At 47.4% G+C, this 11,992-nt stretch overlaps 2 protein-coding genes across 2 annotated transcripts in view; one reads left to right on the top strand and one right to left on the bottom strand.

Moving 5' to 3' along the window:
- The window catches only part of LOC121855153 (protein MNN4-like), a 35,386-nt gene extending 33,607 nt beyond the window's left edge, over positions 1-1,779 (top strand). Inside the window, exon 3 of the mRNA XM_042350021.1 lies at positions 1,199-1,779. Coding sequence (XP_042205955.1) covers positions 1,199-1,779 — 581 coding nt within the window. The remainder of the gene's footprint in view (positions 1-1,198) is intronic.
- Positions 1,780-10,212: 8,433 nt separating this feature from the next.
- On the bottom strand, positions 10,213-11,184 carry LOC121855152 (keratin, type I cytoskeletal 9-like). The gene has a single exon (XM_042350020.1). It carries the CDS (start codon positions 11,182-11,184, stop codon positions 10,213-10,215), a length of 972 nt encoding a protein of 323 aa, XP_042205954.1.
- Between the last annotated feature and the right edge of the window lie 808 nt (positions 11,185-11,992).

The following is an 11,992-nucleotide window of genomic DNA, read 5'->3' as shown; positions in this document are numbered from 1 at the left end:
GAGGAGAAGACGAGAAATGGGTGATGAATAGGAGGAAGAGAAGGAAAGGAGAAGAGGAAGAGGAGAGGGGAGAAAAGAAAATGGGACGAATAAGGAGGAAGAGGAGGAGAATAAATAATGTATAAGAGACAAAAGAAGAGAGAGAGAGAGAGAGAGAGAGAGAGAGAGAGAGAGAGAGAGAGAGAGAGAGAGAGAGAGAGAGAGAGAGAGAGAGAGAGAGAGAAAAAATGGTAAAATCAAGCTGAGAGATATATCATATTTTTGGCAAGAAGATCAGACTACCTTGGAGCTCTCAGGTAAAGTAATGGCAGGTAAATAAAGGATGAGTCGCCAGTGTGTTGAGGTATAGCGGAAGCAGTTACATCCACACACACACACACACACACACACACACACACACACACACACACACACACTATTGGTACAGGGGTGAGGGAAGGAACCACGCTGTGTTGTTTAAATATCTAGGTGATATTCGTGGGGAATATCCACATCAAGATACGGTAATATTGACCAGAGATGTATCGTACGTGAAGGCCGCCCAGTGACGTCTATATGTAAGTACAGTACACATGTTGGCGGGTGTTTGACATCTACAGCATAAACTTACTGTAGAATGGCTACACTGTTTATCCTTGACACACACACGCACACACGTACAACACACACACACACACACACACACACACAACACACACACACACCCAGGAATCAAAGTACTGGCAGTAGTTAACATAATGTTCACCTGGACTTAACAATTGGTCGATAAAGGCTACATTTTGACCAATTTGTCCTGTTCATCTTCTATTGATTTCCATATTTATCCTTCAGTATTATTGTCACTGTCTCCTGCTTGTATAATATAGTTCATGACTCCGAAACAGTTCTTCACTTAACCTAACCTAACCTAACCAGTTCTTCACGTAACTCATCCTAACCTAACCACTTCTTCACTTACCCTAATCTAACCTAACCAGTTCTTCACCAACCTAATCTAACCTAACCACTTCTTCACCTAACCAAACCTAACCATTCTTCATTTACCCTAACCTAGCCTAGCCTAACCTAACCAGTTGTTCACTTAACCTAACCTAACTTAACCTAACCTGACTGATACGTCCCTTAGTTCACACCATCAGTAAAGGTTAGGAAACGATTCAACTCCGACACGTTACGCCAAACTCCTGTATTCTTCCAGAAATACAAACGGGACGGAACAGAGATGAGGCGGAACAGAGAAAAGGCGGAACAGAGACGAGGCGGAACAGAGACGAGGCGGAACAGAGAAGACGGAACAGAGACGAGACGGAACCGAGACGAGACGGAACAGAGACGAGGCGGAACAGAGACGAGGCGGAACAGAAACGAGACGAAAGAGACGAGGCGGAACAGAAACAGACGGAACAGAGACGAGACGGAACAGAGACGAGACGGAACAGAGACGAGACGGAACAGAGACGAGGCGGAACAGAAACGAGGAACAGAAACGAAACGGAACAGAGACGAGGTGGAACAGAGATGAGGCGGAACAGAGACGAGACGGAACCGAGACGAGACGGAACCGAGACGAGACGGAACCGAGACGAGACGGAACAGAGACGAGGCGGAACAGAGACGAGACGGAACAGAGACGGGACGGAACAGAGACGAGACGGAACAGAGACGAGGCGGAACAGAGACGAGACGGAACAGAGACGAGACGGAACCGAGACGAGACGGAACAGAGACGAGACGGAACAGAAACGAGACGGAACAGGTAAACCAACCTTTAAAACATAGACAACAATATCTTTTTAAAATCCTCTTGAAATTCTACCATTATTTCTTGCTAGTAATTGTGTTTCTCTCTCTCTCCAGTTTGGGCGCCTCTGAGAATCCATCTTTACGTCGCATCTTAAGTGAGTCAGATAGATGCGCTCTCATATCTCCAGTTAGGGAGAAAATTTAACACAGGAACCTTTTGAGAATTGGGACCTTGAGGAGAAGAGGGCTGAGCCAGGCAAGACAGATGGCCCTAGGTGCCACTCTGTCTCCGGGTCACGACGCTAGTGCCACCCCTCCCCCACCTCCCCACCCCCCTGCCCCCCACCTCCCCCCCCACCAGCATCACGCGCCTGGCAACACCACCGGTACACACACTCACTACACCACTCACACCCCACTCCACGCCCTCCCAAAAAAAATGCTGCATGAAAACTTTGTGCTGGAAAAGTGCTTGTGTGAGTGTGTGTGTCGGCTGTGTGTTTCATGTGTGCGTGAGTGGATAGGTGTTTGTCTGTCTGTCTGTCTGCGTGTGTAAGTCTGTGTGTGTGTGTGTGTCTGTGTGTGTGTGTGTGTGTGTGTGTGTGTGTGTGTGTGTGTGTGATAAGAAATATAACGATAACCAAAATTTATTACCTTAAAAAAAAAAACACATCCCTGACTGGCGGTAAACACTATCAGTCAAGTCAGGATAGAAAGACGCCACCATGATGGATAAACAGAGGCCAGAGGGAGACAGCGAGAACAAGATAACAAAACGGTGTACATTTTCACTACACTTGGACAATGTTAAGTTACATCTCTGAGTGCCGCCACAGTCCTCAACGTCTGACACACCACACGCTACATACACACATACATACATACATACATACATACATACACACAAATACATACAGAGAGAGAGAGAGAGAGAGAGAGAGAGAGAGAGAGAGAGAGAGAGAGAGAGAGGAGAGAGAGAGAGAGAGAGATCCAGTAGAATCATCACCCAAGTTGTTTTCCCAGCCCTCTCACACTCTCCTCCCTCACACCTCTCCCTCTCCCTCCCACACTCTCCTCTCCTCCTCACCCCCCCACCCTCAGCATCTCACCGTGAAAGCCGTGTATTCAAGTACTTCATCCCGCCGACCATTTTTTTCCTCATCTCCGCTGCCGGTAATCCCCGAGCCGGAGTATAGCTAAGTCGAAGGAGTTTGCGGGAGTGGGGGGGAGGAGGAGGGGGTGGGGGAGGGATAGTCGCTCCTTTCACAGTCAGGAATCCTCCTCCTCCTCCCTCCCCTCCCTCCTCCCTCCTCAGTAGGAAGCGGGTCAAAGTAAATTACACGGAACTGAAGCCGGAATCTTACCCGAATTATCACGGTATAAAGCACAGGACTGGTTTGTGCAAGTTACGGATACGATACGATATGACAGGATACGTTACGTGAACAGACAGATTGATGTTTACAGAAGGTCACGTAGGTTAGGTGGGCTGTGGTGTTGAAGAGCAAACAGGTGGTGTAGTAACTCCCTCACAGATGGTGTTATGAGGACTGACGTGGTGTAGTAACTCCCTCACAGATGGTGTTACGAGGACCTGACGTGGTGTAGTAACTCCTCACAGATGGTGTTATGAGGGACCTGACGTGGTGTAGTAATCCCTCACAGATGGTGTTATGAGGGACCTGACGTGGTGTAGTAACCCTCACAGATGGTGCATGAGGGACCTGACTGGTGGTAACCCTCACAGATGTAGAGGACACTCCAGGACTCACGTGGTGTTCCAGATGGTGTTATGAGACCTGTCGTGGTGTTATCCCACTGGTTCCACTCCTATCCGAACTAAAATTGTAACTTGGCGGAGGAGGGGTGAGGGAAGGGCGGAGGAGGGGTTGAGGGAAGGGCGGAGGAGGGGTTGAGGGAAGGGGTGGAGGAGGGGTTGAAGGAAGACGTGGAGGAGGGTTGAGGGAAGGACGTGAGGAGGGTTGAGGAAGGACGTGGAGGAGGGGTTGAGGAAAGGACGTGGAGGAGGGGTTGAGGGAAGGGCGTGGAGGGTGAAGGAGGGGGAAGGAGGAGGAGGGGTTGAGGGAAGGACGGGAGGAGGGGTTGAGGGAAGGACGTGGAGGAGGGGTTGAGGAAGGGCGGAGGGGTTGAGGGAAGGGCGTGGAGGAGGGGTTGAGGGAAGGGGGTGGAGGAGGGGTTGAAGGAAGGACGTGGAGGAGGGGTTGAGGGAAGGACGTGGAGGAGGGTTGAGGGAAGGGACGTGGAGGAGGGGTTGAGGGAAGGGCGTGGAGGAGGGGTTGGAGGAAGGACGTGGAGGAGGGGTTGAAGGAAGGACGTGGAGGAGGGGTTGAGGAAGGACGTGGAGGAGGGGTTGGGGGAAGGACGGGAGGAGGGGTTGAGGAAAGGACGTGGAGGAGGGGTTGAGGGAAGGGCGTGGAGGAGGGGGTTGAAGGAAGGGCGGGAGGAGGGGTTGAAGGAAGGGCGTGGAGGAGGGGTTGAGGGAAGGACGTGGAGGAGGGGTTGAGGGAAGACGTGGAGGAGGGTTGAGGAAGGGCGTGGAGGGGGGGTTGAGGGAAGGACGTGGAGGAGGGGTTGAGGAAAGGACGGAGGAGGGTTGAGGAAGGGCGGATGAGGGGTTGAGGGAAGGACGTGGAGGGGGTTGAGGGAAGGTCGGGAGGGGTTAGAAGGAGGGGGGGTTGAAGGAAAGGGGTCGTGTGTGCCAACATTACAGCAGCTGCCAGAGGATGAAGTATGTATGACCTAACTTACATCTGTCTTCCTACACAAGAGAACGGCTGTGCTTAAGACAGTGTCAATACAAACTACAATAAACAGTAGAACTAATCTCTATGTTCGATTTGTTTATAAACTTAACGGTGGAAGGAAGAAATAAAGCAGATACAAAAACATTAGTATCTACCCAAAATGTCACCAGAATCACCCTAAAAATTCCTTGAAATCCTTCTATAAAATTCAAGGGATAAAAAAACTAATCGACCAGAAAATTAAAATCACCCCAAAATCTCACCACAAACACCACCCCTGACGGATCCCCAAAACCACACAGTATTAAAACGCAAAACCTTAAAACAAAACCCCAGAAAATAAAAACCCAACTAGCATTAAAACCACGAAAACTAAAACACCACCACACGGACTTACCTTCACCCTTTGACGACATCTCCACCTAGAGGTCAACACGAGAAGCGACACTGAAATAAAAGAGAAATAAATTAAATTGAGATCAAAAGTAACACATTAACGTAACACACAACAGATTAACGTAACACCTTTGTCATGGGTTGCGTTAGGCTCACCCACGCAACTTACTCCAAAGTTTGTTTTACTAGATATAAGACCCCCGGCGACCCATGATTAATACAAATTTTTTCCATTAGTGGTATGCTAGCCAGCCTATAGGGGGAGGCCAGTGAGACAGTGTTGTACTGTTCATCGCCTCACGCCCCAAAACCACATTTGATGATGTATCCCTAGGCCATGGGTTAGTTAAGACGTCGTCCCCACCCTCTCCCTCCTGAAGGGAATGGGACACCACCCAGAGTCCTCCACCGCCACCCCGCCCTGTGGACCATCAGTGACACGAGACTAAGAGTGTTAACCTAGGTGGTATTCCCCGTGGAAAGAATATTAAGTGCGGAAGCCTGGTTGCGACAAGAGCAATCCAGGCTGGCAGTAAATGTATCACTTGAAGAATTAAGGCTCTGTGAAGTCATACCCACAGTAGAGCCAACCACATGTGTCCCCAAGTTGATAAATTACCTCTTTTAGAAGATTAATTTTATTCCAGCGTGAATGTAAGTGACTCATATATCCATGCAAATTGTAAATCATTGCATGGAAGCTTGACAAATAAATGTAAGTGCAATTATCTGCCCGTATCTGTGATCCTAAAGGTAATGACTGATTGGTTATAACAAAGTAGATGGATATTGGACATTAATGGAACTCATTAAATCATCATTCATCAAGTATAAATCATGGAATGTCGGGTGGTGGAGTGAGTTTCTACGCCATTATCTCCTGAAGTAACCGGTGTGAAGGTATCCAACTCTACGGTAAGAAATGTAAGAAACAATATATTATAATCTTTATATAATATAATCAACACTTAGACCACTACGAGAACAGCCATGACAACCTTCAACAGATTAAAGTAACAACAGATTAACGTAACACAACAGATTAACGTAACACAACAGATTACCGTAACACTTAACACAACAAATTAACGTAACACAACAGATTAACGTAACACAACAGATTAACGTAACATTTAACACAACAGATTAACGTAACACAACAGATTAACGTAACACAACAGATTAACGTAACACAACAGATTAAAGTAACACAACAGATTAACGTAACACAACAGATTAAGTAACACAACAGATTAACGTAACACAACAAATTAACACGCAACATTAAAGTAACACAACAGATAACGTCACAACAGATTAACGTAACACAACAATTAACGCACAACAATTAACGTAACACAACAATTAACAACACAACAGATAAAAACACAACAGATAACAAAGTAACACAACAGATTAACGTAACACAACAGATTAACGTAACACAACAGATTAAAGTAACACAACAGATTAAAGATAACACAACAGATTAAGTAACAACAGATTAACGTAACACAACGAATTAACGTAACACAACAGATTAACGTAACACAACAGATTAACAGTAACACAACAGATTAACGTAACACAACAATAAAGTAACACAACAGATTAAAGTAACAACAGATTAACGTAACACAACAGATTAAAGTAACACAACAGATTAACGTAACACCAGATTAACGTAACACAACAGATTAAAAGTAACACAACAGATTAACGTAACACAACAGATTAACGTAACACAACAGATTAACGTAACACAACAGATTAACGTAACAACGAATTAACGACAACAGATTAAAAGTAACACAACACATTAACGTAACACAACAGATTAACGTAACACAACAGATTAACGTAACACAACGAATTAACGTAACACAGATTAAAAATAACTCAACAGATTAACGTAACACAACAGATTAACACACAACAGATTAACGTAACACAACAGATTAAAGTAACACAACATAAAACGATTAACGTAACACAACAGATTAACGTAACATAAACATAGATTAACGTAACACAACAGATTAACGTAACAACAGATTAACGTAACAAAAGATTAACATAAAAACAACAGATTAACGTAACACAACAGATTAACAACAACAGATTAAACACAACACATTAACGTAACACAACAGATTAACGTAACACAACAGATTAACGTAACACAACAATTAAAGTAACATAATTAACGTAACACAACAGATTAACGTAACACAACAGATTAACGTAACACAACAGATTAACGTAACACAACAGATTAAAGTAACACAACAGATTAACGTAACACTTCAACACCAATAACATAACACGTATTTCTATGACTCTAGACACGTGTTCACTATGACTCTAGACACGTGTTCACTATGACTGAACACGTGTTCACTATGACCCTAGACACGTTTTCACTAACCCTAGACACGTGTTCACTATGACCCTAGACACGTGTTCACTATGACCCTATGCGTGTTCACTATGACTCTAGACACGTGTTCACTATGACTCTAGACACGTTCCACCCTATGCACGTGTTCACTATGCTACACGTGTTCACTATACTCACTTCTATGACCCTATGCACGTGTTCACTATGACTCTAGACACGTGTTCACTATGACTCTAGACACGTGTTCACTACCCCTGCACGTGTTCATATGACCCTAGACACGTGTTCCTGACCCTAGACACGTGTTCACTATGACCTGAACACGTGTTCACTATGACCCTAGACACGTGTTCCTATGCTGACACGTGTTCCTATGACTCTAACCCAACACGTGTCTGACCACTACCCAGACACGTGTTCAATATGACCCTAGACACGTGTTCACTGTACCCAGACACGCTCACTGACCATGACCTAGACACGTGTTCACTATGACCCTAGACACGTGTTCACTGAACCCTACAGTAGACATGTGTTCACTCTCAATAATGACCTCAAAGTTACCAGGTGTTCAGTAATTAATGACCCCAGAGACCAGGTAATTAGCGGCCATAATGGAACTGAAAACACGTCTCCTCATTAGCCATATTAGCTGAGAGATCAAAAGGCGGCACCTGTTTAATGACGGTACTACCATTAATGACGTCATAGGCTTCAAGTTGGCCCCGAAAATGACGTTAGAGGGCATCATCTGACCCAAATAAGCGTCAGAGGGCATCATCTGACCCAAATAATGACGTCAGAGGGCATCATCTGACCCAAATAATGACGTCAGAGGGCATCATCTGACCCAAATAATGACGTCAGAGGGCATCATCTGACCCAAATAATGACGTCAGGGCATCATCGGCCCAAATAATGACGTCATCAACAAAACATCAGAATATCGAGCAAGGAAATTTACCTCAATAATTCTCACGATGATCAACTAATTATGAGATTAATAACAACAACAAGGAGGAGGAGGAGGAAGGGAGGGACTAATACCCCATCAAGGTAATTAGTGGGAGAAAAAGTATCAGTAGCGTGTGAGGGTAGGGGGGTGAGGGGGAGGGGTGAGGAGAGGGGGTAGGAGGGGCGTGTCCTATGAACCTAAATATGCTGCAAACATTATTTTATCGGAGGGCCGTCTACCTCCCCCCCCTCATACCGCCAGAACTCTATTAACAGATTATCATAAAATTTAGGGGTCGGGGGGGGCCTGGGTGAGGGTAGATGGTTACAGGGTCTGTGGAGGTGAGGTCATTAATGTCATCGAAAGGATTTAAAAATATATATTCAAGACTCAATTCACCCAGTGTAGTTTTCCTCGATATTTTTTTTACTGTGAGGTTTGGAAATTTGGTCTCTAAGGCTCAAATTCTGCAAGGCCACACACACACACACACACACACACACACACACACACACACACACACACACACACACACACACACACACACACACACACACACACACACACACACTACTTTGCTGTCCTCTATGTGTGACGATCATCCAGCTATGATACAATGATATGAGTTATAGGATGTCACCTTGGTTTGGTGAGCTCTGAGGTAACTAAAGAGGCCGATACAGGACCGCAGGTCGATCACAGATGTTGCACATGTGGAGGGCTACATCTAGTGCGGGAGGACGGCGGCAGTGTCTTTCCGGCGTTGGCGCTCGTCTGCCTCCGGTATGCAGTCGGGCTAACTCAATATTGACGCAACTTCTCGTGGTGCTCCTCAAGCGTTACGGTGTAGGGTAATCGTCTCCCAGGTGGGGGTCGATTGGCAATTTTTCAGGTTGTCTTAAGACTATCCTTATACCCTTTCAGTTGCCCGCCAGCGTTACGTTTACTATTCGTTAGGTGACTGTAAAGTAGCTGGCTGAGCTACTGTCGTCCATGTAGGTAACATGGCCAGTCCAGCGTAGTTGTTCATGGATAATGGTAGCCTCGATGCTCCTACAGTTGGTGTCCATAAGAATACTGGCATTTGTTCTCTTGTCTTCCACCCCACACACGTTGTCTCCTTGTACCTCGTAATAATTAAAATCCTCGACCTCTCTCTCACTAAAGAATACACTTAAGTAACAAACACTAATACACTGAGTAACAAACACTAATACACTTAAGTAACAAACACTAATACACTGAGTAACAAACACTAATACATAGTAACAAACACTAATACACTTAAGTAACAAACACTAATACACTTAAGTAACAAACACTAATACACTTAAGTAACAAACACTAATACACTTAAGTAACAAACACTAATACACTTAAGTAACAAACACTAATACACTTAAGTAACAAACACTAATACACTGAAGTAACAAACACTAATGCAAGTAACAAACACTAATACACAGAGTAACAAACACAATACACTAAGTAACAAACACTAATACAGCCAAGTAACAAAACACTAATACACCCAAGTAACAAACACTAATACACTTAAGTAACAAACACTAATACACTGTAACAAACACTAATACACTGAGTAACAAACACTAATACACTTAAGTAACCAAACACTAATACACTGAGTAACAAACACTAATACTGAGTAACAAACACTAATACACCAAGTAACAAACACTAATACACTAAGTAACAAACACTAATACACTCAAGTAACAAAACACTAATACACTGAGTAACAAACATAATACACAAGTAACAAACACTAATACACTGGTAACAAACACTAATACACTAAGTAACAAACACTAATACACTTAAGTAACAAACACTAATACACTGAAGTAACAAACACTAATACACTGAAGTAACAAACACAATACACTTAGTAACAAACACTAATACGCCGTAACAAACGCACGACCAGACGCTCAGGTTAACAGAGGTGGTTGTGGGCATAAACCCAAAGTTATGAACAACATCAATACAACGTTACTACCGAGATACAGGCCTGACCCCGCCCGCATAGTGGCCCTGGACCCGCCCATAGTGGCACTGAACCCGCCCATAGTGGCACTGGACCCGCCCATAGTGGCACTGGACCCGCCCATAGTGGCCCTGGACCCGCCCATAGTGGCACTGACCCGCCCATAGTGGCACTGACCCACCCATAGCCCTGACCCGCCAAATAGTGTGGCCCTGGACCGCCCATAGTGGCCCTGGACCCGCCCATAGTGGCCCTGACCCGCCATAGTGGCACTGACCCGCCCATAGTGAACCTGACCCGCCCATAGTGGCCCTGGACCCACCCATAGTGGCCCTGGACCCGCCACAGGCACTGGACCCACCCATAGTGGCACTGGACCCGCCCATAGTGGCCCTGACCCGCCCATAGTGGCACTGGACCCGCCCATAGTGGCACTGGACCGCCCACCCATAGTGGCCCTGGACCCGCCTATAGTGGCCCTGACCCGCCCATAGCCCTGGACCCGCCCATAGTGGCCCCTGACCCGCCTATAGTGCCCTGGACCCCGCCCATAGTGGCACTGACCCACCATAGTGGCACTGGACCCGCCCATAGTGGCCCTGGACCCGCCCATAGTGGCACTGGACCCGCCTATAGTGGCACTGGACCCGCCCATAGTGGCACTGACCCACCCATAGTGGCACTGGACCCGCCTATAGTGGCACTGGACCCGCCCATAGGCACACCCACCCATAGTGGCACTGACCCGCCCATAGTGGCACTGGACCCGCCTATAGTGGCACCGCTGACCCGCCCATAGTGGCACTGACCCGCCCATAGTGGCACTGAACCCCCATAGTGGCCCTGACCCGCCCATAGCACTCGACCCGCCCATAGTGGCACTGAACCCACCCCATAGTGGCCCTGACCCGCCCATAGTGGCCCTGGACCGCCTATAGTGGCACTGACCCCACCCAGGTGCCCGACCCGCCTATAGTGGCACTGGACCCGCCTATAGTGGCACTGACCCACCCATAGTGGCACTGACCCGCCTATAGTGGCACTGACCCGCCCATAGTGGCACTGGACCCGCCTATAGTGGCACTTGACCCACCCATAGTGGCACTGACCCGCCTATAGTGGCACTGAACCCACCCATAGTGGCCCTGGACCCGCCTATAGTGGCACTGACCCACCCATAGTGGCACTGACCCGCCTATAGTGGCACTGGACCCACCCAGTGGCACTTGACCCGCCTATAGTGCACTGACCCACCCATAGTGGCCCTGGACCCGCCTATAGTGGCACTGGACCCGCCCATAGGCACTGGAACCCACCCATAGTGGCACTGACCCGCCCATAGTGGCCCTGACCCACCCATAGTGGCCCTGGACCCGCCTATAGTGGCCCACCCGCCCATAGTGCACTGGACCCACCCATAGTGCACGGACCCGCCATAGTGGCACTGACCCGCCTATAGCACTGACCCACCCATAGTGGCGCACTGGACCCGCCTATAGTGGCACTGGACCCGCCCATAGTGGCACTGGACCCACCCATAGGGTACCTGACCGCCCATAGTGGCACTGAACCCACCCATAGTGGCACTGACCCGCCCCATAGTAGCACTGGACCCACCCATAGTGGCCCTGACCCACCATAGTGGCACTGGACCCACCCAAGTGGCCCTGGACCCACCCAAGTGCCTGAACCCACCCATAGTGGCACTGGACCCGCCCAGGCCC

Source organism: Homarus americanus, unplaced genomic scaffold, assembly GCF_018991925.1.
Source record: "Homarus americanus isolate GMGI-L3 unplaced genomic scaffold, GMGI_Hamer_2.0 scaffold42867, whole genome shotgun sequence".
NCBI lineage: Eukaryota > Metazoa > Arthropoda > Malacostraca > Decapoda > Nephropidae > Homarus > Homarus americanus.
This window is presented reverse-complemented; position numbering and strand designations above follow the sequence as displayed.

Excerpts from the sequence above, each read along its gene's own strand:
- LOC121855152 (XM_042350020.1), bottom strand. The coding sequence starts at position 11,184 with ATGGGCGGGTCAGGGCCACTATGGGGTGGGTTCAGTGCCACTATGGGC.